Raw genomic sequence first — 26,266 nt, 5'->3', positions numbered from 1 at the left:
CTGCACAGAGAAACCCTGTCTCGAAAAAACAAAACAAAACAAAAAGATTGGGCTGTAGGTAAGCCTATGGGGCATTTCCTTAATTAGTGATTGATGAGAGGTGCCGTTCCTGGGCTGGTGGTCCTGGGTTCTATAAGAAAGAAGCTGAGCAAGCCAGTAAGCCGCACCCCTCCATGGCCTCTACATCAGCTCCTGCCTGGAGGTGCCTGCCCTGTGTGTGTGAGCTCCTGTCCTGACTTCCTTCAGTGATGAACAGTGCTGTGGAAGTGTGAGCCAAATAAACTCTTTCCTTCCCAGCTTGCTTTTTGGTCATAATTTTTCATCGCAGCAATAGAAACCCTTAAGATACTGGCTTTGCTCTCCTGTCCTTCCTGCCTCAGCCTCCTGAGTGCTAGAATAACAGGTGCGTACCCCATACCCTGCCCAATGGTACTCTGTCAGGGAGAATGTGCTGGAGGCCTCCAGGTCACCTGGGGACAAGGGACACAGGCTAGACCTGTTTCCTGCGCAGCCTGTGTGTGTGTGTGTGTGTGTGTGTGAGAGAGAGAGAGAGAGAGAGAGAGAGAGAGAGAGAGAGAGAGAGAGAGAGAAACCGCCCCAGGGGTGGTGAAGTCCCCACCACACCAGCCTAGATAGAGCAGCGGCTGCAAGGCTCTGGCGTCGCAGGAGAGCAAGGCTTGTGCAGGGTGGGCGGAGCCCCGAGTATCCTACCCCTCAGACCCAGTTCTGAGGTTCTTCCCCAAATGCTAGGCTTCCTTTGTTCCCAGACATAGCTGTAAACACAGTGGTCCTGATGTGGCTCTGTCCAGCCCTGGAGAAGCATCTGTGGACACACGTGTACTGTGCAGTGCCATTTCTGTCACCACAGGGGCGGGTGAGCACAGACCCATCTGTGGGGTTCATACTAGGAGGTGGGAAACTGAGGCTGAGACAGGTAGGACCTATGGAGTGTGACCCAGGAGATCTGGAGAGACACAGCCTTGGACAAGGTGGGCGATAGGAGCACCTTGGCGTCTCTCCAGGAGGTACACCTGTTCTGGCTTGTTTCATATTTTCAGTTACTCTCACTTGTGTGGATGGAGGTCAGGGGACAACTTGTGGGAGTCAGCTCTCCCCGGGACTCAAGGATTGAACTCAAGTCCTCAGGCTTAGCAGCAGACACCTTTTCTTGCCTAGCCATCTTGCCCGCCCCTTTCCATATTGCGTAGCTGTTGGGAGGGGCTCAGTGGGGAGCTGTGGGTGGGACCGGCTGGCCTCCACTGAGGACACGGAGACCACCCGTACAGACCCAGCAGAGGACCTAAGGACCAGGCCCCTTCATCCTCCTCTGGCCTCCACTGAGGCCCACAGGAAACAGCTGTTTACCTGGGCGAGGTGCTTGGCTGTTGGCATGCAGCCGGTTGGAGTTCTGCTTCCCCTCCAATGGCCGAGGCCTCCCCAGGAAGCAAGGGCTGGCGTGGGAGAGGGGCGGGATTTGGGCCTCTGTCGTTTGTGAGAACTGAGAACCGGCCCTGTTGTGTACACAGTGTGGGACCCTAGCAACCACAGGCCCAGCCAGAGCTAATGGCGCTCTCCTGTGTGCCTGGCCACTGCGTTCAGACACTGAGGACCATGGTCACTGAGGGAGATGGGCCATGCCCCTCAGTTAAACATCTGCCATTGTCCCCTATGATTCCCAGAGACCATCTTCCCACTCCAGCAGGGCTGGAGACCGGCAGCCACTCCACTCGGATGGGTGGCTGTGCCTGTTTCCTCAGGGCCCCAAGGAGCTGGGGGCTCAGACAGCCCCCGGTCCTGTGGGAATTGGGACACATATTACGTCAGTAGCCAGTTTCCCACTAGTGAAAGAGGCTTCTCGGCGGCGGCGGCCAGCATATGTATGGTTTCTGGCCAGGCTTCCCTCGGTCCCCGGCAGAGGGAACCCGGCGGCCGGCTCCGTAAGTCCGGGGTCAGGAGTCTGTCTCTCCAGGGTGTGCTGTCCACTCGGGGGCCCTGCAGGCCAGGCTCTGCCCCTTCCAGAGTCTTAGTCCCGCAGCCCCACCGTGGGTGTCTGGGCACTCTGTGGGGCTCTCTTAGAACGTGTCCCCTCCTGCATGGTGACACCCGGTGGCTTTGCTTCCCCAGCTTCAACTGCAGAAGTCCCAGTACCTGCAGCTGGGCCCCAGCCGCGGCCAGTACTATGGCGGCTCCCTGCCCAACGTGAACCAGATCGGAAGTGGCAGCATGGATTTCTCCTTCCAGGTGAGCCTCCTGCCTTCCTGGCATTTCCTCTCTCCTAGGTGACACTCCCCAGTCTTCCTGTCTCAACTTTGTCCCATTCTGGGCCCCACGTCAGCCACGTACTCCAGGGACAGCCGAGTGGCCCACAGGCTGAGCGTTTTCCTCCCACTTCTCTTATATCCCAGGGCTTGGTGGAGGTGGGGAGGCCTAGCCAGGTTCCCTGAGCTCCAGACTCCTGGAGGCAGCCCCCCGCCCGCCCCCACACGGCTGCTCACAGCACTCAGCAGCCGCTGCACCTGCCAGCAGCCTTTGAGGCCTCGGGAAGAGCTCAGGGCCTCGGGGGCTTGGCTCGGCCGCCGCCTCCCCGGCCCGCAGCTCTCAGAAGGAAGCCCCGCCGCCTGACCCCACTTGTCTGCAGACAGTTCTTGGCAGAGCCGCACACCCCCGTGGCTCCCTCAGGCCACGGCTGCTGTCAGAATAACGTAGATAAGGGCTAGCGTCTTCTCCCCAGACCCCAGCCTTCAGAAGTGCAAGGCGGGGTGCGGACAGGGCCCCCAGTCTTCAGACACAGTGCTACCAAGGGTCTGAGAATAACCATGGCCCCAAGAGCTGGCAGGCTCCTCCCTTACCGCGTGGCAGTGTGGCTGCGGGGGCGGGCGGCCTGTGTGCCCGGTGTGCTGTGAGCTGCCAGCTTGGTCCTGAGGGACCTCACTGTGGAGTCCCGGGGCCAGGTGTACTGAAGTCACCACTTCCCGGGGCGGTGACCTCCATTTATCTTCCTTCCAGCCCCTCCTCCCTGCACCCAGCCCCTTCACTTAGCGCTGCATGGTCCCCACCGTGGACTTCTCAGGCCCAGGGCACAAGGGACCGTACTGGGCCCACATGTGCCTGAGGCACACATGCCCACGGGACAGTTCAGATTCTCTGCATTTTCAGTGCAGTGGACTTTTGGGGGTAGCCCAGGCCACAGCTCAGTGTCTCTGGTAACTGAGCCCCAGACTGAGGCTGTCCTTGCCCAGCACCAGTCTGTAAGACCTTGACCCATGCCAGGCGGCGGTGGCACACACCTTTAGTCCCAACACTCGGGAGGCAGAGGCAGGTGGATCTCTGTGAGTTCGAGGCCAGCCTGGTCTACAGAGGGAGATCCAGGACAGGCACCAAAGCTACACAGAGAAACCCTGTCTCAGAAAAAAAAAAAAAAAAAAAAAGACCTTGACCCATATCCCATATGTGGGCACTGGGTGCCCCACAGCTGTTCCTGTGGCTCTCAGGTAGGTCCCCCCTCTATCCCTCTACCCGAAGCGAATCTGCTCAGTGCCTCCGTCTTGGGAAGTGTGTATGGATGCCGCTCAAAGTCTCCCAGGACTCTTGGGGTCCTTCTTGGGCAGATGCCACATGCACGTATCCTGGGTTCTGTTGCAGCAGAGTCCAAGCGTGTGACCCAAGCTGCATGGTCCAAGCCCCAAAGCATGCACATGCCAAGTGCTGGATCCCAAATGGGGCTGTAGCCAGGCGGTGGTGGCGCACGCCTTTAATCCCAGCACTCGGGAGGCAGAGGCAGGCGGATCTCTGTGAGTTCGAGGCCAGCCTGAGCTACCAAGCGAGTTCCAGAAAAGGTGCAAAGCTACACAGGGAAACCCTGTCTCAAAAACAACAACAACAAAAACAAAACAAAACAAAAAAAAAAACAAATGGGGCTGTAGAGTTAGGAGGGGCCTGGAGAAGTGGATGGGGTTGGAAGGCTGGGTGGGGTCCAGAGGACTAGTGGCCTGTGTGTGTGTGTGTCTTGGTTGCTAATGGGGGCAGAGAGCTGGGAGGGGCCTGATGTGTGGGGGCATTCTTGGCCTAGAGAGATGGGCACCAGCTGCCTCAGTTTCCCCTTGGGGCTTATAGATGTCTCAGAGAGATGACTGGCCCCTTCTTTCCCCAGGCCCTGGTGGTGAGGTTCATGGCCATCTTTGGGGCTCACTGCCTTTCCATGGGGAAAGGTATAGAAAAGTCCCAAACCACCAAGGGCTTTTTCTGAGTCACAAAGAGAGTTGGCAGTGCCCTGAAGGCAGACAGCGAGAAGGAAGTAGCCGGTCCTTCCAGCCACTGCCGACAGGAAGCCTGTTTGAATATTAGAATGGCTTTTGCTTTCTGCCTGGGGATAGAAGGGCCCAGGTGACCCGGCAGACATGGGGCAAGACATGTCCTGGGCTGGCACAGGTATCTGAGTTCACCCTAACATGGTGACAGGCTTCTGGCAGCCTTGGGGACTCCGAGGCTCGCCTGGAGTCTTGTGCCAGCCCAGGTGTGGGTAAGCAGCCGCAGCCAGCCAGGCCCCGGCCCCGGAAGGCGCCTGGACTTGGCTCCTAGTGGCGCCTGGCTGAGATGCTGGGGGTGGGGGCGGGAGGGGTAGGAGAGAGGGCCACTGCTCAATCCAGAGCAGTTCTGGGCTCTGCCTCCATCCTCTTGGGAGCAAGTGCTGGGCCAGGTGGGCCCCGCCGCAGCTCTGGGCTTGAAGCCCCGGGGGCCTCTCTTGGCAGGCCCCTCCAGAGATGACGTAGGTGGGGACAGGAGGCAGGCCAGGCCTGGGAGAAAGGGTGGAGGCCTGTCTGCACCTGGCCAGCTGGGGAGAGCTATCCTTGGCACCCAGGCAGAGCTCGCACCGCCCTGTCTGGCCCTAACATGCAGCCTGTACCGCCTGCCTCCTGCCCTTCCTGGGACAGCCCTGCCGGCTTTTGCACCCTAGCCCGTGGGTCAGCTGGAGCTCGGGCTGCCAGAGAAGTCTGTGGAGTGGAGTCTGAGTGTGTCCGTAGCTCAGGTCCCCGAGGGTAGAGATGGGGGAACCTCAGGCTTCAACCAGTAACCTGGGTTTGTGTCTTCCCTATCCTTTCTGAACTCCCTCTCCTGGCCCATCCTTCTCTCCAGACACCGTTTCAGTCCTCAGGCCTGGACACGAGTCGGACTACACGACACCACGGGCTTGTGGACAGAGTGTATCGTGAGCGGGGCAGACTCGGCTCCCCCCACCGCCGGCCCTTGTCGGTTGACAAGCACGGACGACAGATATCCTTTCTGCAGAGGGTGTGGGGACAGGGAGGGGACAGGAGACAGGTCCACACCGTTGCCTCTGGACACCAGATCGGGGAAATCTGGGGGGCAGCCTGGAGAGAGCCAGTGTGCTGAGTCAGAGGTGGGGTCAGTGGGACAGAGGAAAGAGTGAAGGAGAGTGTGACTCCAGACCACAGCGGACAGGGCCGCAAGGGGTGATCGGGAAAGGAGCGCAGCCTCTCAAGGGCTGCAGAAGTCGAGAGTCTTCTGGTTGAGGCCACAGACAGCCAGGTCCAGATGGACACGACGGTGACCCCACACATATTGTCGGACTGTTGTTTGCAGGGTGGACACCTGCCAGGGTCCTCCTCCTCACTTGGCTGCCTCAGTGAGGTCCCCATCACAGAGTGGCCTTAGGTCGCTCTCGTCCCCACCCCCAACCCTGCGCAATGGAGCTGTCTGTCTGTCTGTCTGCCCTCTGCTCCTTGCTTCTGAGCCTTTGGTGCAGGGAGCTGCCTCAGTTGAAGAGGTCACTTGTATTCGGCTTCCCTGAGGCATCTGGGCCCCGTGTGAGGCCCAGGCCTCGTCTTGGAACGGTTTGGAGGGTGGTGCTGAGTTGTAGGTGAATGGGTCTGGCCCCCTAGGGAGCCCTTGCACCAGCAGCTGCTTCCAGCCAGACAGGAAACACCCTTTGCCCTCCTGGCCAGCTGTCTGCAGGCCAGCCACCAGCAGGGAGCCCAGGCCCCGCCCAGCAGCTCCCAGCAGCCTGTGCTGTGGCCTCCTGTGCTGTGGCCTCCTGTGCCGTGGCCTCCTGTGCCGTGGCCTCCTGTGCCGTGGCCTCCATGTCATCGAGGTTCCCTTAACCCGTGCACGCCGACAGCTGCCCCTACGGCACCGTGTACCTCTCGCCTCCTGCGGACACCAGCTGGAGGAGGTCAGTGCCAGGGCCACCTGCCTCTGGGAGGAAACAGGAGGTGTTTGTTACAGTTGCGTGGAGATGCAGGGCACAGTGCCTGGAAAGTGACCAAGGGAGCCAGGTGCTTCTAAAGGGTTCCCGAAGTGAACTGTCTCTGAAATACGGAGAGCATGACTTCAGGAGCCTCCAAAGCCAGTTCCCTTCCCGGCTGCTCCTCTCTTTCTCTTTTTCCATATTTCTTTTTGTTTGTTGGGTTTTTTGAGACAGAGTCTCCCTGTGTAGTCCTGGCTGTCCTGGAACTCACTCTGTAGACCAGACTGGTCTCAAAGGCAGAGATCTGCCTGCCTCTGCCTCCCCAAGTTGTGGGATTAAAGGCGTGTGCCCCCGCCGCCGCCGCTACCACCACCACCACCTGGCTCACATTTCTTATTTCTTTTTAGAATTGAATCGTCAGTGGTGGGTCTTGCCTGTTCCGTTTTTGTTTTGTTCTCTTAATGAGACAGCCTCTCACTCTGGCCCAGACTGGCTGCAGATTGCCAGGCTCAAGTGGTCCTCGCCCTCCTGAGCACCACCAGGCCTGGCATTTTGCTCCATGGAAGCAGCATTTCAGACACATTTCTCAAAGGTCTTTGGCAGCTGAGATGCAGATCTGTGGCTGTGCGTGAGGACCCTGCTTCTATCCCCAGCACCACAAAAAGGAAGCTGTGGGAAATGCTGCTTATCGGTATTTGCTGGATGTGGTGGTCCCACAGGATGGCAGAGGCAGGCGGTCCATTCCGGACTGCACATTGAGACCCTGTCTCAAAACTAGAGGCTGCAGAGACAGCCCAGCAGCTGAGCACACTGGCTGCTCTTCCAAGGACTCGGATTTGGGTCCCAGCATCACAGGCTGCGTCACAAGCACTTGTAACTCCAGCTCCAGGGGATCTGACACCCTCTCCTGGCCTCGAAAGGAACTACATGCACACACACATATACATATAAATAAAATAAATCTTGGGGGGGGGACAATATAATAACTGCATACAGTGTGAGCGTCCAGTGCCCTGTGACCTGGAGACGACGGACGTCTGGGGGTGAAGGTCCTTTGCCAACACTGCACGTTGTCCCAGAGGGATGCCTGTTGAGTCACCCAGCCTCGGTGCCCTGTGGATTCCTGAGGAAGGACACGGGCCGTCGATAGTGGTGATACTTAATAACATACTCTGCAGCTGCTCTTCCTTTCTCTGAGGCAGGGTCTCATGGACTCAGGCCAACCCCAGACTTGCAGCGTAGCTGGGAGTGACCTCTAACACCTGCCTCCAGCCTGAGCCACTGAAATGAGAAGCCTGTGTCACCACACGTGGTTTATGTGGCGCCAGGGATGAAACCCAAGGCCTCATGGGTACCAAGGGAGCACTCAGCCACTGAGTTATGGCCCAGGTCCTTTTCTGTTTTGTTTTGAGACAGATTCTCGCTGTGTAGCTCTGGCTGTCCTGGAACTCACTCTGTAGACCAGACTGGCCTCGAACTCACAGAGATCCACCTGCCTCTGCCTCCCAAGTGCTAGAATTAAAGGTGTGCGCTATGACACCTGGCTTTGGCGGGGGAGAGCATGTGTGCCACAGGTGGAGGTCAGAGGTCACCTTGAGCAGTTCTCTACCACGTGGTCCAGGGCCGACACTTAGGACATCAGGCTCGGCAGCAAGCACTGCTGTCTTCCGCGCTCTCTGGCTGGCCCAGGCTTTTCAAACGTGGTTTCTCACTGTGCTCCTCAGGCAGGCCTCACACTCCTGGGCTCAAGCAATCCTTCTGTCTTCACCGTTGCTGGGACCACGCGTATGGATTACCATCCCTGGCTAACACACAGTTAAAACAAACCAAGCTGGGCTGGGGCCGGAGGGAGTGCTTGGTGCTCAGTTGGTAGAGTATTCACTTAGCACGCACGAAGTCTGGGTTCCATCCTCAGCTCCACATAAAACTGCGCTGGAGAGATGGTTCCGTAGGTACGAGCGCAGACGATTCTTCCAGAGGGCCCAGGTTGATTCCCAGCACCTACATGGTGGTTCACAGCCATCTATAACTATAGTTCCTGGGGATCTGACACCCTCTTCTGTCCTCCATGGACACCAGGCACTCACATGGCACACAGGCACACATGCAGGCAGAACACCCATACACAAAAAATAAATAAATAAATCTTTAAAAATATCACAATTCTTGCTGGGCCATGGTGGCGCACGCCTTTAATCCCAGCACTCAGGAGGCAGAGCCAGGCAGATCTCTGTGAGTTCGAGGCCAGCCTGGTCTACAGAGTAAGATCCAGGGCAGGCACTAAAAACACAGAGAAACCCTGTCTCAAAAAACAAAAACAAAAACAAAATCACAATTCTTTAGAAAGAAAGAAAAAAAAAAAAAGGCATGGAAAGCCGAGTGGCAGGTTCTTTGGGAAACTGCCAAACACACGGCCCTGAGTTCACATCCTGTAACCCACATGGAGTCAGACACAGCAGCACACATCTGTAATCCTGGCACACAATGCAGTGAGATGGGGTGTGGAGCAGCCTGGCATGCTCAGTCAGTGAACAGGGAAAGACCCTGTGCCTCAGAAGGCAGAGAAGGAAAGCTTCCACAAGACTCTCTGACTTCACGTGCATGGCACACCATGTGCATGTTATCACAGCGCTCTGGAGGTGGAGACAGAACCATCCATCAGAGGTCCAAGTTCAGCTATACAGTGAGTTGAGGCCAGCCTGGGGTACATGAGACCCTGTAGAAAAGTCTAGGCTATTTTCATTTCATTTTACCCATAATAAAATTGGTCACAGAGAGGTCAGAGCACTAACCTGAGCCCACACAGCTAGCGATGGAATGACCCACACAGGCTGCCCATGGGCAGGTCCTGGACCCTCGTAGGGACTAAGGCTGTATCTAACTTGGATAGATCGAGGCTGAGCCTGAGTGTCACCGTCTCTCTGTCCCCAGGACCAACTCTGACTCCGCCCTGCACCAGAGCACAATGACACCCACGCAGGCAGAATCCTTCACAGGCGGGTCCCAGGATGCACACCAGAAGAGAGGTATGTCAGGGACCCAGGCAACCCAGCCTCGGGTGGCCCCCGTATCCGTGAGGTCACCAGACTGTGGTGGACTAATATTTAGAGACTCAGAGTAGGGCAAATGTTCTCGAGGAGTCTTGCCCCAGGGGCGGGGTGGCGGGGTGGTGGTGCTGGAGTTGGGTGTTGAAGGATGCGTACGTTTTTGTAGGTAGAACCATCGCTGGGCGATGAGCACTGGCTGTGTTCTGGGCCAGTTGGCAAGCACATGCAGAGAAGGTCTATTAACCCACACAGGAGTGGAGGATAGACTGTAGCTAGCTTCAGGTACCACTTGATCCAGGGCCCCCAGCTCTCCTGCCCGGAAGCGTCTGTGCCCCTCCCTTGGTCCCAGCCGGGTAGCCTGTGTGAGAAAAGGGCTGTCTCCTCCCCCGTTTGGGGAGAGCTCCCCCCCCCCCCCCCCCCCCCCCCCCCCCCCCGCTGCCATCACACAGCCCTGCAGTTGAGGCTGTGCCCTGGTCCTGGGCTCCCGCACGGCAGTTAGGCCCCGACAGCTCTTGTCTGAAGAGACAGAAGTGTGGGCTGTGAGGCTAGGTGCAGCACACCCATGGCAGGCCTGACAGGGCCCAGACACCAAAGCCAGGGAAATCACCTCCCTTGTACTTGAGGCCCAGGGGCTGAGAGAGGGCCTGTGTGGGGCAGGTCCCTGGGTCCCAGGGAGCCTCTACTAGTTAAGACTCACCATGGGGGAAGGGTTGCTGGCAGGCACCCAAGGCTGCAAGTTAAAGACCCTGTCTGCAGGGCGGGGCGCGCGGGGGGCAGAGGGGGGGTCGGAGAGAACAGTCCAGGATGTTCTGAAACCTGTGGGTCTCCTTAAATGGGGTACACATGACAGTCTCATGCCCTCTCAGGAGCCTCGGTGGGGTTCTGTGACGTGGAAGGACCCACGTCCTGCGCTCTGAGAGGGACCAAGGCAGTACAGGGTCCCCTGGCTGCCTCCTGGCCCCCCCTGACCTGCTTTCCATGAAGTTCTTTCCCATCTACCTTTGCTCCTTCTGGCCCTGTAAGTCACAAGGGAAGACATGAACCCAGCAAGAGGCAGAAAACAGGGCAGAGTGTGGCCACGGGGCATTTGCTGAGCGCTGGGGCCCAGGTCCGTCCCCAGCATTGGAGAAAGACCCCCTCACTGTGACTAAGGCAGGCTTCAGGCACATCAAGCCATGTCCATCCCCGCGTCCCTCGTCCCTCGTCCCCCCAGGCCCCTCGAAGCTCTCCAGTCGCACCCATTGGTCTAGCCTGAGGTCCCTTCTGACATCTCTGCTCATCCTCAAGCACACCCAGTCTAGGCAGATCACTTAAATCCCAGGTGGCATCAGCAGTGGGGTCAGAACCTGTGGTCAAGTGTGGGGGACCCAAGCCTGGCCCAGCTGCTGGGTGCAGGCCGGGGAACAGTGAGCCTCAGCTTCTCCGCTGACCTTCGAAGTCAGGGCTTCCAGGGCCCCAGCCAGCTTGGGGTGGGGTCCTGCCGCCATCTTGGCTCTTGTGCGCAGGCCGCCAGCTGAGAGCCCGTGTGCAGGGTTTCCTGGTGGTTAGGCCCTCTTTCAGAGCTTCAGTAAACCTCCCAAGCTTGCTGTCAGGGCCGTGCCGTCCGCGTGGCCCTGGGGTCGCTGGGCTGTGTAGTCATGGCGTCCTGACTCTTCTCTCCCCCGACACCCAGTCTTGCTGCTCACCGTCCCGGGCATGGAGGAGACGAGGTCCGAGACGGACAAGACCCTTGCTAAGCAGTCATGGGACTCAAAGAAGGTGAGAGCCGCTGGGTGGGCCAAGCTTCTCCCAAAGCCAGCCCGAAACAGATGACGAGGTGGCGTGTTGAGGTGGCTCCATCTCCCCCAGGGTGGGACCCTTGCTCAGCTTGACCGGAACCCAAGCTTTGACATCCACAGCAGGCCTGTCAAACTGTGCCCAGGCCGAGGCAGGAGCCCTAGAGCAAGGCTTGCTCAGAACACGAAGAAAAAGCAGGCCTGGTGAGGCTCGGCAGGCAGAGGCGCTGGCCACCAAGCCTGGGGACCTAGTTCCAGCCCTAGGAGCCACGTGGTGGAAGGAGGGACCGACTCTCTCAAGGTGTCCTCTGACCTCCGCGTGCCTGCAGTAGCACAAGCGTGCGCAGACCCCTTCCCATGCACACACAAATAAGGAATAAACGCCGTTTAAAGGGGAGGTAGAGCTGGGCACGTGGCTCAGCGACTCTTGCCGAGGACCCAGGTCTGGTTCCCAGCACCCACAAGGTGACTTACAATCATCTGTGTTGAGCTCCGAGAGACCAGTGCCCTCTTCCGACTTCCTGAGCACCAGGCACACACCTGTACACATTCACACATGCAGGCAAAATACACACTAAAAAGTAAATTCGTCTTTTCCTTTCAAAATAAAAGGGCGGCCAGTGGTGTGACTCGGGTAGCAGGTTTGCCCAGCACATATGGGTTCCACCCCCAACACTGAAGGGCTGGGTATGGTGGTGCACACTTTTAATCCCAGCAAGGAATCAGAGGCAGGTGGATCTCTTTTTTGGTTTTTCGAGACAAGGTTTCTCTGTGTAGTTTTGGTGTCTGTCCTGGATCTCTCTCTGTAGACCAGGCTGGCCTCAAACTCCCAGAGATCCACCTTCCTCTGCCTCCCGAGTGCTGGGATTAAAGGTGAGCGCCACCACTGCCTCCAGGATCAGGTGGATCTCTTATGAATTCAAGGCCAGCCTGGTCTACATAGAGAGTCTTAGAACAGCCAGAGCTACACAGAGAAACCTTGTCTCAAACCAAAACCAAAATAAACAAAAAGAAAAGAATTTCTGTCCATCTAAATGCCTCTAAACTCTTGTTGGCTCAGCTTGGAAGCAGGGTGGGTGTGGCCTGTGCACAGCTGATCCTGTGTGATCTGATGCTCACCTCATCTCAGCGCCCCGAGGCTGAGGCAGCAGGAGCAGGGACTTGCAACCATCCTGGGCTACAAGACGGTTTGCAACCATCCTGGGCTACAAGGCGGTTTGCAACCATCCTGGGCTACAAGGCGGTTTGCCAACATAGAAATACTTTTAAAAAGGATGGATACATGTTCAGAGACCTTAGGGCCTCCGAGTCCATGGATTGCTTGTCTTTTCTTTTTTTTTTTTTTTTTTTTTCGTTACATTTTTAAAACATATTGTGTGTGTGTGTGTGTGTGTGTGTGTGTGTGTGTGTGTGTGTGTGTGTGTGTGCTTGTGCTTGTATGTGTATCTGGCATGCGTGAGGAGGAAAGAGGACAAATTTAGGAGTCCGGTCTCTTCTACCCTGGGAGTCCTAGGGATCAAACTCAGACTGTCATCCTATGTGGCAAGCTCTTCTATTGGCTGAGGCATATTGCTGCCCCAGGAAGCTTTTCCAAACCTTCCCCAGCCGGAGTCCCATAATACACCGAATCTGCTGGTCACAAGTCACCCTCAGGGAAGCCCGCAGCTGCAGTCTGCCTGCCCTGCATCCTCTGTGTGAGCTCCAGCCTGCAGCACTGACCCCCAGAGGACCAGGATCTCAGAGCCCATGGGCAGCCAGGAGTCCCCAGTGCGGCAGCCTAGATCTGGGCTTGGGGCTTCAGCAAAGACCCTGGCCGTGACTACCCACAGGGCAGCTACAGGATCTGGAGAGGGTTTGGGAAGGCCCCTCCTTATAACTCCTGGCTCTGCCCTGGGCTTCTCCAAGCCACCCCTGCATGGTTGCTGATCCTGGGCAGGAGACGGGAATAGCAGAAGGGCACTGAGCTCAGCGCACAGGCGGCCATGCCTGCCAACTGCTCTGCTCTCTTTCAGACGGGTTCCAGGCCCAAGTCCTGCGAGGTTCCTGGAATCAAGTAAGTCTGGGCCCCCCACACCCCCTGTACCCAGGAGGTCCTGGCCCCGTCCCTGTGGACAGCTGTCCTCCCACCTGGGGCCCTGTCATGTTCACATCTCACCCAGGGGTGTTGTTTTGTGCCCACTGACCCCTCAGGCCCCTCCTGTCTCACTGCAGTTGTCCTAGGGTGGCGCGGCTGGCCAGCCCGTCACTGTCCCAGACCTCACGTCCTGTCTGCATCTGCCCCCCCCCAGCATCTTCCCATCTGCAGAGCAGGAGAGCACGTCAGCCCTGATCCCCGCTACCCACAACACAGGGGGCTCCCTTCCTGACCTCACCAACACCCACTTTCCCTCCCCACTCCCGACGCCGCTGGACCCCGAGGAGCCCGCCTTCCCCGCTCTCACCAGCTCTAGCAGCACCGGCAGTCTGGCACATCTGGGCGTCAGCGGCGCAGGTCAGGGTAAGGTTCCCGTGCCGCCCACACCCCGCAACAGCATGCGCTGGAGTGAAGAGTTCATGGGACTGTGTCTAAGGGGAAACACCTGTCCACAGAGCCACACGGGGCACAGCCTGTGCAAAGGTCCTGGGGTGGGAAGCTAACGTTGCCTCCAGGAGTCAAGGGTGGCTTTAGGGCTGTGCCGTGTAGCGCACGGCTTCAGGGGAGGTCTGGGAGCAGGAGGGAGCCTTTGACTTCGTTTGCTAGTGAGACTTTGGCTTGGCCCTTCCAAGCTCCCCCCCTTTTTTTTTTTTTTAATTAAATTTTTTTTTTTTTTTTTTTTTTTTTTTTTTTTTTTTTGGTTTTTCGAGACAGGGTTTCTCTGTGTAGCTTTGCGCCTTTCCTGAGACTCACTTGGTAGTCCAGGCTGGCCTCGAACTCACAGAGATCCGCCTGGCTCTGCCTCCCAAGTGCTGGGATTAAAGGCGTGCGCCACCACCGCCCGGCTTAATTAAAAAATATTTTATGTGTATGGATGTTTTGCCCGCATGTGTGAGTGTGCACTTGTGTGCACAGTACTTTCTGAGGACAGAAGAGGGCGCTGGATCCTTGGATCTGGAGTTACAGGTGATTGTGTGCATGCTGGGAGCTGAACCTGGATCCTATAGAAGAACAGCCTGTGCCCTTAACCACTGGGCCATGCTCCGGCCACCCTCACCCTTGAAAAGCTTATTTCTCCCCTTGGCCTGTTCCGTGCCCCAGCTCTTCCTTGCCCATCTCTGGCTCCCAGTTTGACCCAACACTGCTTTTCGGGACTACTGTGGCTGCGTCCTCTTTATTTTTATCCATCAGCCCGCCGTGATGCTCTGCTCGCCCTGACCCTGCTCAGCTCCTCCTCCCCCCAGCCTTGTGCCTGCCCCACGAGAGCGGAGACCCACGCTCCCTCTTCTGACCATCTCCCAGCTCTGACATCGCAGTCCACCTGTCCCTCCAGGGCCTCTGCACAGGCTGCCTGGGCGTGGCGCCTCCCTGTCCTGCTCCCTGGCGCACACTGCCCCAGCTGGCACCTCCCCCTCTTCTTCAGCCCCCTGGTGTGGCCTGTGTCTCCTTGTCCCCGAGGGCGTACAGCAAGCCCCAAGCTGTTAGTGCTGTGGGTTGCCACGTGGGTTAGGACAGATGGTGGGGCACACTGAGGATGGGGGGCAAAGAGCTGCTGAAGAGCACCGTGACCGGGCCGGGCCGGTGGAGCCGAGACCAGGCCTCCATGCCTCCCACTGATGGGAGCACAGCGAGGGGTAGCAGGTGGGATGGGGCCACTGTGCCTGAGGGGTTTCTATTTCCTGGGATTGAAAACGAGGGCTCGCGTCTGCTCCGTAGATGCTAAAGACAGCAGTGGACTCGTCCACACGAGCTCAGGCAGCTCTTTACCACGGTGCCGCACACACCACCGCCCCAGCCCCTCTCCTAGGCTTCCAGGTGAGCAGGTGGGGCCAGAACACGAGAACTGACCATCAGTGCGGCTGTTGAGTCCTCACAGCCCGGTCACATGCCTGTCAGCGCTCAGCTACGAGGCCCAGGGCACAGGGAGGCTCTAGAAGCCGGGGCCTCAGCCCTGCACAGAGGCTGCCCGTCCAAACCTTGCTCCTCTCTCTGCCTCCTGCTCTCGCCTTCTCCAGCTGCAGTTACAGTGTAAACTAGGGTAGGTAGGGTGGCCGACCCTACCCTAGAAATGAATCTGTGCCATGTGTGGTTACAAGCCAGCCACGCTCCTTCGCCGGGGACTTCATTTTCTGGGCACCTTTTAGGTTGAGCCGGACCCTGGCACATAGACAGTCCCCACCATAGCCAGAGCCTGTTAAGGGAAAGGGGCGGGGGGACCGTGGCCCCACCCACCTTGTCTGCAGGCCGGTACACAGGAGGCTGGCTAAACTCAAGAGGCCTGCAGGGCCCCTCCAGCAGGGCTTACATGCCAGGGCCAGGCCACTGCCACCTGGCCAGCCTGCCCTGCCCTCCCCTGTCCAGATATCCCTCCAGCTGGCTCGGCTCCATAGGTGACCCAGGCTGGGCAGAGGGACCCACCAGCAGGGTGCCCGTGTGATTTGCCTGCCCATCTGGCCTCTCTGGGTGTGGTGGTGCTTAGGCAAGGATTAAAAATGCCCTTGTGTTCATGATCAGAGGGCCAGGGCTAAACACAGCAGCTGGCAGAGTGATTCCTGCGGCCCACAGTGTGTGTGTGTGTGTGTGTGTGTACTCATGCTTATTACTTACTTTGAATCCATGTTTAAAAATTAATCCAGGGAGGCCAGGTATGATGAAATATGCCTTTAATCCCAGCACTTGGGAGACAAAACCAGATGTATCTCTGTGAGTTCAAGGCCAGCATAGTCTGCAGAGTGAGTTCCAGGACATCCAGGGCTACACAGAGAAACCCTGTCTTGAAAAACAAATAAGAAAAGAAAGAAAGAAAGAAAGAAAGAAAGAAAGAAAGAAAGAAAGAAAGAAAGAAAGAAAGAAGGGAGGGAGGGAGGGAGGGAGGGAGGGAGGGAGGGAGGGAGGGAGGGAGGGAGGGAGGGAGGGAGGGAGGGAGGGAGGGTGAGAGAGAGAAAAGAAAGAAAGAAAGAAAGAAAGAAAGAAAGAAAGAAAGAAAGAAAGAAAGAAAGAAAGAAAGAAAGAAAGAAAGAAAGAAAGAAACAGAAAGATTGCCGTATGTCCCACTTCTGCTCGTGTGTGTGTGTGTGTGTGTGTGTGTGTGTGTGTGTGTGTGTGTGTGTGTGTGCGTGCGTGCGTGCGTGCGTGCCTGGTGCCTGCCGAAGCTGGAAGAAGGTCTTGGGTCCTCTACAAGAGCAGCAAGTGTTCTTAACCACTGAGCCATCTGTCCAGCCCCACCTCACCCCGCTCATTTTGTTGATGACAAGGTCTCATACAGCCCAGGCTGGGCTATAGCCTGCTGTGTAGTCAGGCATGATCTCCAACCTCTAATCCTCCTGCCTCCGTCTCCCAAGTGTGGGGTGACAGGCATGCACCACTCTGTCCGGTGTATGTGGCATTGGGGACCAGAACAGGCTCTTGTGCATCCTGGGCAAACCGGCCTGTACCAACCGAGCCCCAGCCAAGTCCCAGCCTTCCACATGGACTTATTTTTTTGATTATTTTTAGATTTATATGTGTGAGTGTCTGCGTGTCTGTGCACCGTGTGTGTGCCTGGTGCTCTTGGGGTCAGAAGAGGTTGTAGGGTCCCCTGGGACTAGAGTTACAGATGGCTGTGAGCCCATGTGGGTGCTGGGAACAGAACCTGGGTCCTCTACAAGAGCAGCCAGTGCTCTGAAGCATTGAGCCATCTCTCCAGTCCCTACCTCCACTTCTTACAGAGCTCCGACCTCTGGCATGTGTCCTCACTGGCCCATATGTGCTCTGTATCTCAGCAGCCCTGACAGGTGCCTGTCACTCAGAAGCAAGGCTGCAGCCCAGAGTCCTGGCCTCGAGGAAGCTCTGAGTGCTCCCTCCCAGACAGCGCCCCAGCTCTGCCCCCGGAGCAGGAGAGCCACCCCACCCACCCCAGTGCTCGGTAGGAGCAGAGCCCAGCAGGATCTGAGGAGTGCGGGCCGCCTCACAGGTGCCTGCCCCGGCACAAAGGCCTCTCACTTCATCTTCCCTGGGAACGCTAGGTGTGTTCCCAACTCCAGGAATAAGGCGGATCGGTGCCGGGGCAGGCAGGTCCCAGATCTCCTGGCACTCCCACCTGGCTCTGATGGTCTGACGGTGCCAAGTCCTCCCTATGCTGGCACCTCACTGGGACCGCCTGAGGGCGCTGTTAACATCTGCTGGCTGCTGCTGAGGAAGCCGTCTGCGGGAACATGGGGGAGGGAGGTGTCAGTGCGGGCCTCGGGGCTCCCCTGTCATCAGAAGGGCCTGTTGCCTGCTTGGCTTGGCGCCCAGGATGAGGCAGCTTGCCCCCTCTCTGCCCTGTGCCCTCGATCTCACCCAGGTCCCTCATCGCCTCAGAATTCAGGGATCAGAGTCCTCAGAGGGGGAGGGGGAGGGGAGGGGAGGGGGTGAGGGCTGGGGCAGCGGGGCCTGCAGAGGCCCTGGCAGGTGTGGGCATGTCACTTCAGGGCAGGGCTGGGGAGTGAGAAGAAGTCTGGTTTCAGTTCAGGCAGCCTTGGTGGGGAGTGGGGAGGAGCTCCGCCATCCTGAAGGTGCCAAAGGAGGACGCGGATGAAGGTCACTAGGGTGTTAAGAGGTGCCTTGGCGGGAAAGAACATGCTTGTGGAGGGCCCTGGTGTTGCAGAAACCCTCGGGATGGAGTTGCCTGAGCCAAGCCAAAAAGAGAGAGGGCCTATGGCGGCACAGGCCCGGGATCCTGGCACTGGGACACAGGGAGGATGATTGCTCTGGGGCCAGAGTCAGCCTGGGCTACCTAGTGAGTCCCAGGATAGCCCTGTGTGAAACAAGTGACGCCTTGGCAGCGGGAAGCTCATTGGGTACACTGCTTGCAGCTCAGCTGACAGAGTGCCTGCCTACCGTGCCCAGAGTCCCTGGGTCAGTCCCTAGTACGGCAAAAACTGAGCACGGTGGCTTGTGCCTGTCCCCTTAGCACTCATGACACAGATAGGCGGCTCAGGAGTTCAAGGTCGTTCTCACTACACAGCCGGCCTGAGCTACACAAAACCCTGTCTCGAAAGAATAAAGAGCCGGGCGGTGGTGGTGGCACACATCTTTAGTCCCAGCACTCGGGAGGCAGAGCCAGTGTGAGTTCGAGGCCAGCCTGGGCTACAGAGCGAGATCCAGGAAAGGAGCAAAGCTACACAGAGAAACCCTGTCTCAAAAAACCAAAAAAAAAAAAAAAAAAAAAAAGAATAAATAAAAATATAAAAAGGGTCCAGGCAGTGGTGCACACACCTTTAATCCCAGCATTTGAGAGGCAGAAACAGGCGGATCTTTGTGAATTTGAGGCCAGCCTGTCTACGAAGAGAGTTCCAGGATAGCCAAGGCTACACACACAGAGAAACTCTGTCTTGAAAAACCAAACAAATACATACATACATATATATATACATATATATATGTGTGTGTATATATATATATATTATATACATACACACACACACACACACACACACACACACGGCGTTGGCTCAGTGATTAAGAGCAGTGGCTGCTCTCGCATGGACCAGGTTTAGTTCCCAGACCCACGTGTGGCTCACAGCCACCCGTAACTCCAGGTCCAGCGGCTCTGATGCCCTCTCTGTCCTCCACTGTCAACGAGCACACACATGGTGCACAGACATACATTTGGGCAAGACATTCACACACATTAAGTAAATCTTAATAAATCAATATATGTGCCAGTAGGGAAGGACATTATCTTCTAAACCAGGGAACATCATAAAGGCTGAGTAAGGACACACCTCCACTGTCCCTGTCACCAGAGGTCGGCAGGCCTAGGCTTCTGTGGCGATAACTCCCCTCTACCAATGATGGGCGGCACCCCCAGGGGTAATGTCCAAGCCCAAGACAGGCTCTGGTTGGTTACGTGGGGCAGTGCTGATTGGCTGGGGCTGTGAGACACGCCAGAAGAAAGTAGACTGCTGGGCTGGGGGACCCAGGGCGGTCACTGATGGACAGCTGTCCTCAGAGCCCCGTCCTGGGGTTGGCCACAGGCAGCGCCCGTTTGCTTCTCTCTGGGCAGCTGGGCTGTGCCCGTGTGGCCGCCTCTCCTTAGCCCCCCTCTTCTTTTCAGGTATGAACACCCCCAGCTCCTCTCCGCAGCACCGGCCAGCAGTCATCAGCCCCCTGTCCCTGAGCACAGAGGCCAGGCGGCAGCAGGCCCAGCAGGTGTCACCCACCCTGTCCCCGCTGTCACCCATCACTCAGGTGCGAGGGCGAGGTGGGTGGGAAGTCCACCAGCCCTTCCTTCCCCGGGCCTGTGGGGTCTGGACCTTGTTGTATTTATTTGTGTGTGTGTGCGCTTGAGTGAGTGGATGTGCACCATGTGTGTGCAGGTTCCCTTGGAGACCAGAGGTGTCAGGTTCCTTGGACTGGAGTTAGAGGGGAACTGATTCTGGGAACCGAACCCAGGTTCTCTGCACGAGCAGCTGGCATTCTCAACTCCTAGCCACCTCTTCGGCCGGCCCTGTGTGTATTGTTTATCAACAAATTGAGACAGAAACTGTGTCTGTTTGGTGGTTGGTTTTGGTTTTGGGTTTTTCGAGACAGGGTCTCACTGGGAAGCCCTGGCTGTCCTTGATCTCGCTCTGTAGACCAGGCTGGCCTCGAACTCACAGAGATCGGCCTCCCGAGTGCTGGGATTAAAGGCGTGCGACACCACCAGGCATAAAGCAGTGTTTTATACTTATTTTGGAGTATTTTGTTTTTAAGACAAGGTTTGTGCAGCACTGAGGAGCGGAGAATGACCTTGAAGTCACCGCCCTCTGCTCCCCTCTCCCACGTCGCCTCCTGGCTACATTAGTGGTCTATCAGCAGGCATCAGGGTGAGCAGGCAGAGGCCGCAGCGTGGGCCGGCCCCATACTCCTGCCTAGCCTCCCGAGCGCTGGAGGACAGGTGTGCACCTCCGCCCAGGGTCTCTCTGGATTTATTTTGTATGCCGTTAGAGATTCTGTCATTTCCTGCCGGGGTAAGGTCCATCCTCACGGAGTTTGGCCTCCTGATCAAGGGAGAGCAGGCTGGGATCAGACCCACAGACTTCCTCCCCTGCCGCCGCCGGCACTGAGGGCCCAGCGCCTCCGCCTCATCCTTCTCTTCTGCTGCAGGCCGTGGCCATGGATGCTCTGTCCCTGGAGCAGCAGCTGCCCTTTGCCTTCTTCACCCAGGCTGGCTCCCAGCAGCCTCCCCCACAGCCCCAGCCACCGCCTCCGTCTCCGCCTGTGTCCCAGCAGCAGCCGCCGCCCCCGCAGGTGTCCGTGGGCCTCCCCCAGGGTGGGCCGCTGCTGCCCAGTGCCAGCCTGACGCGGGGGCCCCAGCTGCCACCTCTCTCCGTCACTGTACCGTCCACTCTTCCCCAGTCCTCTGCAGAGAACCCCGGCCAGCCACCCATGGGGATCGACGCCACCTCGGTAAGCCTGAAGGGGTCCCGGGGCACTCCGTGGGGCTCCGGCTGGCACTGTCGAAGCGCAGACAGGGTCACTGGTCCCAGGCTTCTCTCAAGAATATCCCGCTCGCGGCCGCCCTCTCGCTGAAGTCGGGACTGGGTTGCGCTGTGAGGCGCAGGCTGGAGGGAGATGCATGAGATGCAGATTCAGGTTGAGGGGCAGGACCTAGGCTGGACCCTTTAACCCCTGACCTCTATGCCTTGCTAAATGCAGGGGTGGAGGTCCCATCTCTGTTCAGCTACAGGAGGACCCATTTGGGAACACTGAGCTTCCCCATTTTCCATTTCAGCCTAGGCTGCTGACCTGAAGGTGGTGATCAGGTGACCCAGCCAGCAGCTAGGAGGCCATGCCGCCCAGCGGCTCTGAGCCTCAGAGGGAACCTGCCAAGGGGGCCCCGGTGGAAGTGCCCGCTCAGGGCCTGGGGGTGGCGCCATGCCCCAGCCATACACAGAGAATCAGCAGGGCCTGGCCCCCACCCCAGGGACAGTGGATTCCCTGTACTCCTCCTTCACCCTCATGCTGCTGATGGGGTGCCCCTCCCTAGACCCCACCCCAGGCGGCTCACTCAGGGCCACTCAGTACTCTGGGGAGGCTGTGCGAGAGGCCAGCGTGACAGCTCGGGAACACCGTGTGGTACACGCAGCCTCCGGGCTGGAGTGGGGTCAGAGTTCAGGCCCTGCCCTACACAGCCTGCCTCTGAGAAGCTGGGCCTTGGTAATGCCCTGAGCAGGCAAGGAGGTGGTCGCTGTCAGGTGTCAGGGTGCAGGCTGCTCCTGAGGGGACCGTGCCGTGTGTTCGCTGCGGACCCAGGGGCTGAGGGGGTGGGGCAGAGGCCTGTGAAGCTGCTGGTCCTGCCCAGTGTATGGGGTGGGGGGTTGAATGAGTGTGAACATGTGTGAATTCCAGCACACCCACAGGGTGCGTGCAGCAGGCATGTAGTGTGTGTCTGTACACGTGTGTCTAGGTATGCAAGCATAGTGTCAGTGCATGCTGAAACATGTGGGCATATGAAGATGGCTGTGTCCGTGGATATGCACACATGTATATGTTCATGTAAGTGGTGCATGCTGTGGTGTGTGCAAGTGTGTTTGTGGGCGTTTTGTGTGTGTTCATGAGTCGGGGGTGTTGATGAGTGGGGTGGTCAGATGAGTGGCATTGTATGTGACGTGCTTAATAGGAGTGAGTGGATTACAGTGTGAGTGGGCAGATGTGTCAGGTGGGTGTGCACGTGTCTAGGAATGCTGTGCCCAGTGCTTTTGGCTCTGAACAGGGTCAGGGTTGTGCACCAGGCAGGAGTCCCTGCTGCGGGCTCCCGTGGGGCCCTGCAGCCCTCCATGTGGCCTTGAGAAGCTGCATCAGTCAGCTCCTCCTCGGAGGTCAAGGTAGACTTCTCAGGAGGATTCTCCTGAGGGTCCTGGATTCTCAGGAGGGTCCAGGCGTCGGGCTGGGGTTCGTGGCCGGCACAGGAGTCGGCGGACGCTGACCCGTCTGTCCTCACAGGCACCGGCTCTGCAGTACCGTACAGGCGCGGGCTCACCGGCCACCCAGTCACCCACCTCTCCAGTCTCCAATCAAGGCTTCTCCCCTGGGAGTTCCCCGCAAGTAAGGGCCCCTCCCTGGGCCCTGCCACACGTCACTTGTCCCATGTGTCTAGTGCTGTCCTGTGGTGTCACCCACTCCATGCCATCTGTCCTCGCCATCAGCCCAGGGCTGGGCGCCCACTGAGCAGGCCACCTGTGCCGAGGGGCAAGACAGGATGGGCACGCAAGTTAGTCACACTGGTAACCCCAGCCCCAGAGCTACCCGTCAAAGGCTCTCAGGATGCCAGAACAGCCCCACAGTGTGGCTCAGAAGCCCCAAGGTCCGTGAAGGTCAAGGGGTAGCCTATCAGCACAGCCGAGGTGACCAGATGGTCTGCGGTGGCTGCCCTGCCTCTGCCTCCACCCCTAGTCCAGTTGTTGGAACAGCAGATTGTATGTGACCTCACTTGGCTGATGTGGGCTTTGTTTTATTTGGGCTGTGCTTTTGAGACAGGGTCTTATGTAGCCCAGGCTGTCCCCTCATTCACTGTGGAGCCCAAGTGGCCTCAGACTCTGAGTCCGTCCTGAATGCCTTCCCAGTGCACAGTGTGTGCCTCTGGCTTGCCCAGGTCAGCCTCAGAAAGTGCCCCCCTCACTTCCTGCCCTGCTGTCCATACTTAACTCAGGGGTCGAGCGGGGCTCAGTCTCATCAGGCCCACATTCTGTGCGGATCTTCAGGGGCTCACCATCCTGGGGCACCCCACCCTAAAATGTCACCAGGCAGAGACTTGTATCGGCCTTTGTAATGCCCCAGGTCTTGAAGTCTGTCCTCAACCCTAGTAAGAGGCGATAGGCTCCTTCCTGGCTAGAGCCAGGAGTGCCAGGCAGCCTGCTTCTGGGGCACAGGGAGGAGGGTGTGAGGTCCCCGATGGTGGCCATCCACCTGCTTCATCGCCTGGAGTCCACCAATGTCAACACCTCTCAGTCCACTCACACTGAGCTCTGGAGCTCCGGGGACACACAGAGGCAAGCAGGAGGAGTCCACACCCCATCACATACTTCTCTGAGCAATTATGGGATGTTGTTTGTCCCAAAGGGAAGCAGGTTGTCCTAGTCTGGGCAGGCAGCTCATCCTGTCTCGTTCAGCCTGTGGGTCTGGCATTTGTCATTTGCTGATGTGAAAAACAGGTATCTCTTGCTGGTGACGACAGGACTCTTAGGGTATTTTACTCCAATGGGAGATTGCAGATGCACAAGATTCTTCTAGAACCCAGAGGTGCCTGGGTGAGACCACAGCTGGCTTCCTATTGGGTTTCCTTAGACATGTCCTCTCATACCTGCTCTATCCCTCTGAGAATGGTGTCATGTCTGCAGCCAGACCTGGTCCTCTGCTAGAATTCATGCCCCATCCCTGAGCAACCCTGAGTTTAGGCTCAGACAGAATCAGTCACCAATCTCAGAAGCACCCCAGCACCCCAAAACAGCCCTGTCCCCCCTTGAATGAAACTTCAGCTGCTGCTGAGACTGTGGGGTCTCGGGCAGCAGGTTCTGACGTGAGAGGAACCGGATCCTGAGCTCAGCCTAAATGAAGCTGCATTGGCAGCCCATGGACACCTTCTAGAATCTCACTGGGCATCTGCACTACACACCCCATTCAGGAGTGCCTGGGGTCTGGTGGCTTCTTTGGGCCACTCTGTCACAGAGGAGAAAATGGGTCTCCATCTTCAGTGACCTGTCGGGCCTGTGGTAGCTATAACTCTAGCTGGAACTGTTAGTGTGCCTTGGGTGTGACTTAGCCACATTTATGGCCATCCGTGCCATTTTGTCCATGTCCCAGCCAGCTCCAGGGCCTGTCCTGGGTGCAGCCTCCAGAGCTCCCTCTGCCTTTCCCATGGCTCCTAAAGAGCCCCTGTCCTTCTGCCTGTTCCTGAAAGCCCGGCTCGCCTTGGCTAAAAGGCAAGTGTGATGGGGTGTGCCCCCCAGAGCCCAGGGTCTCACTGGCAGGCAGCCCTAGGCCGTGACTTGTCTGTCCTGTGCACTGTGCTGTCTAGAGGGTATCTGGTGCCCTGTCTCCCCGGAAACATACTACATCCCAGACAGAGCACGCACATCTGCCTGTCCCCAGCTTCAGGATTAGCCAGCACCTCCCCTGTGAAGAAAGTGATGTTTCCTGTACCAGGCTCGGGGCAGGGGAGTAGGGCAGGACTTCGGGAAGCAGCAGAGGCCCCCTGGGAGTGGGTGTGGGAAGGAACAATCGCCCCGGCATTGGGCCGTGCCCTCTAAGAATCCCAAGATAAATGCCAGCGCTCTGGGAAGCCCCAGGGGTCTCGTCCCTTCCAGCTGGGCTGGGGGAAGCATGGGCTTCATGAGCCCCGGCACAGAGGCCCCCGTCCCAACCTGGGTCTCAGGCTGCAACCACAGCAGGCCTCTTTTCTGTCCACAGCACACGTCCACCCTGGGCAGCGTGTTTGGGGACGCGTACTATGAGCAGCAGATGACAGCCAGGCAGGCCAATGCTCTGTCCCGCCAGGTGAGCGGGTGCCCAGGCCTGTGGGCCACACCACCATAGGAGCAGGCCTCACGGGGACCCGTGTACAATCCGAGACTTCATGCTCTGCCCACTGCAGAGGCCCCGCGAGGGTGGCTTGACCTCTGTGCAGCCTGCGGATGGGAGTTTGAGGGCACAGAGGAGGAAGGCAGGCCTCGGGCACCGCGCCACGGTGGGGCTGTGCTGGAGGGTGAAGCCTGGGAGGATTTGGTGGTGGCCTCAAGTTTCATTTGCCCATCCATCATCCATCCATCATCTTGCCAGCGGGGCCAGCCATGGGTGTGAGGAATGGCTTCCGGGGTGGGAGGAAGTGTCCCCGTTCATTGTCCTCATGGCCTTCCGGGTCCCTTCCTAGCTGGAGCAGTTCAACATGATGGAGAACGCCATCAGCTCCAGCAGCCTGTACAGCCCGGGCTCCACACTCAACTACTCCCAGGCCGCCATGATGGGCCTGAGCGGGAGCCACGGAGGCCTGCAGGACCCGCAGCAGCTCAGCTACACAGGCCATGGCGGAATCCCCAACATCATCCTCACGGGTGAGGCTGACTCCAGGAGGCCTGGAGCCTGGGGGGCATGAAGAGTATCCTCACAGACCACCCTGCCAGACAGGTGACAGGGCTGAGGCTGGGTTCCTGCACAAGATGGGGGACAGAGGAGCCAAGTGATCCCTGCACCCCGCTGCAAACCCCTCAGGGTCTCCTCGTACCAGACTCTGTCCCCACCTCCAGTCACACCCCCCCCATGCTAATTATTCCCTCAACCATGTCACCACATGCTGGACTGTTGCCCACAGACGTCTCCCCACAGTCCACTCTGTACCCCTCTCCCCAGCCTTCCTCACACTGGGCTCTGGAATCCAGTCTTTGTTCATGAATTCCTGTCCTCATCTTCAGCCAGGGAGAGTCGCGGGATATCCCACACACGGGATAAGCACCTAGAGCCCTCCGTTAGGACCAAGCTGGTCACACTTCAGCCCAGCACTCTGTTTTTTGCTGGCAGATGCCCACAGCCATATCTAGGAGACAGGCCTTTCTGTTGCAGAACAGTGTGGCCTCACCTCGCTCCATCCAGCCCAGAACCCAGCTTCCCATGACTGCCCCCCTCAAGCCTCCCTGCCCACCTCCCTTTTTCTTCGAATCCCCGAAGAAGGGGTTGCTTTCTGTATGATCTACTTCTGTTGGGGGTAGTGTCCCCCTCCTCCCGTGGGCACTGCGGCACCCCCACAGCGTGGCACCCCCACAGCGTGGCACCCCCACAGGAGAGGCTTTATTTTCAGGACCCCTGTGTCTTGTAGCGTGGCTCTGTGGTTCGCGTCCCACACCTCTAGTAGACCCAATAGCCTAGAAAGGATGGCTGTGAGTCTCCTCTCCAGGCCTGGGAACTGGCCTGGCACCTCCCTGACAATAAAAGGAGCTGGGTCCTCATAGGGAGCACCCATGAGTTCATGACCCACCCATGCACCTTGCACCCTGAGTCAGGAGGGTGTGTCCTTCAGGCCACACTGCCATCTGCCACCGAGCATGTGGCTTTGTAGGTGTCTGGTCTCACCCTGTACTCGGGGCCGAGTACCCACTGGCAGCGTCTACCT

At 58.0% G+C, this 26,266-nt stretch overlaps 1 protein-coding gene across 6 annotated transcripts in view; it reads left to right on the top strand.

Annotated features, from left to right (window-relative positions):
- The window catches only part of Crtc1 (CREB regulated transcription coactivator 1), a 57,600-nt gene that overhangs the window by 27,010 nt on the left and 4,324 nt on the right, over positions 1–26,266 (top strand). Inside the window, exons 2-14 of one of the 6 annotated variants that reach the window (XM_076553080.1) lie at positions 2,125–2,241; positions 5,134–5,271; positions 6,129–6,190; positions 9,137–9,231; positions 10,925–11,010; positions 13,040–13,080; positions 13,316–13,524; positions 19,241–19,374; positions 20,272–20,415; positions 20,524–20,574; positions 22,111–22,212; positions 24,574–24,660; positions 25,034–25,214. In XM_076553080.1, the coding sequence (XP_076409195.1) occupies positions 2,125–2,241; positions 5,134–5,271; positions 6,129–6,190; positions 9,137–9,231; positions 10,925–11,010; positions 13,040–13,080; positions 13,316–13,524; positions 19,241–19,374; positions 20,272–20,415; positions 20,524–20,574; positions 22,111–22,212; positions 24,574–24,660; positions 25,034–25,214 (1,447 nt within the window). Of the gene's footprint in view, positions 1–1,703; positions 1,938–2,124; positions 2,242–5,133; positions 5,272–6,128; positions 6,191–9,136; positions 9,232–10,924; positions 11,011–13,039; positions 13,081–13,315; positions 13,525–19,240; positions 19,375–20,271; positions 20,575–22,110; positions 22,213–24,573; positions 24,661–25,033; positions 25,215–26,266 lie in introns of those variants that run through there. The other 5 variants (XM_076553083.1, XM_076553082.1, XM_076553081.1 and 2 more) reach the window with 5 other exon arrangements.

This window comes from Peromyscus maniculatus, chromosome 17, assembly GCF_049852395.1.
Source record: "Peromyscus maniculatus bairdii isolate BWxNUB_F1_BW_parent chromosome 17, HU_Pman_BW_mat_3.1, whole genome shotgun sequence".
Taxonomy (NCBI): Eukaryota; Metazoa; Chordata; class Mammalia; order Rodentia; family Cricetidae; genus Peromyscus; species Peromyscus maniculatus.
This window is presented reverse-complemented; position numbering and strand designations above follow the sequence as displayed.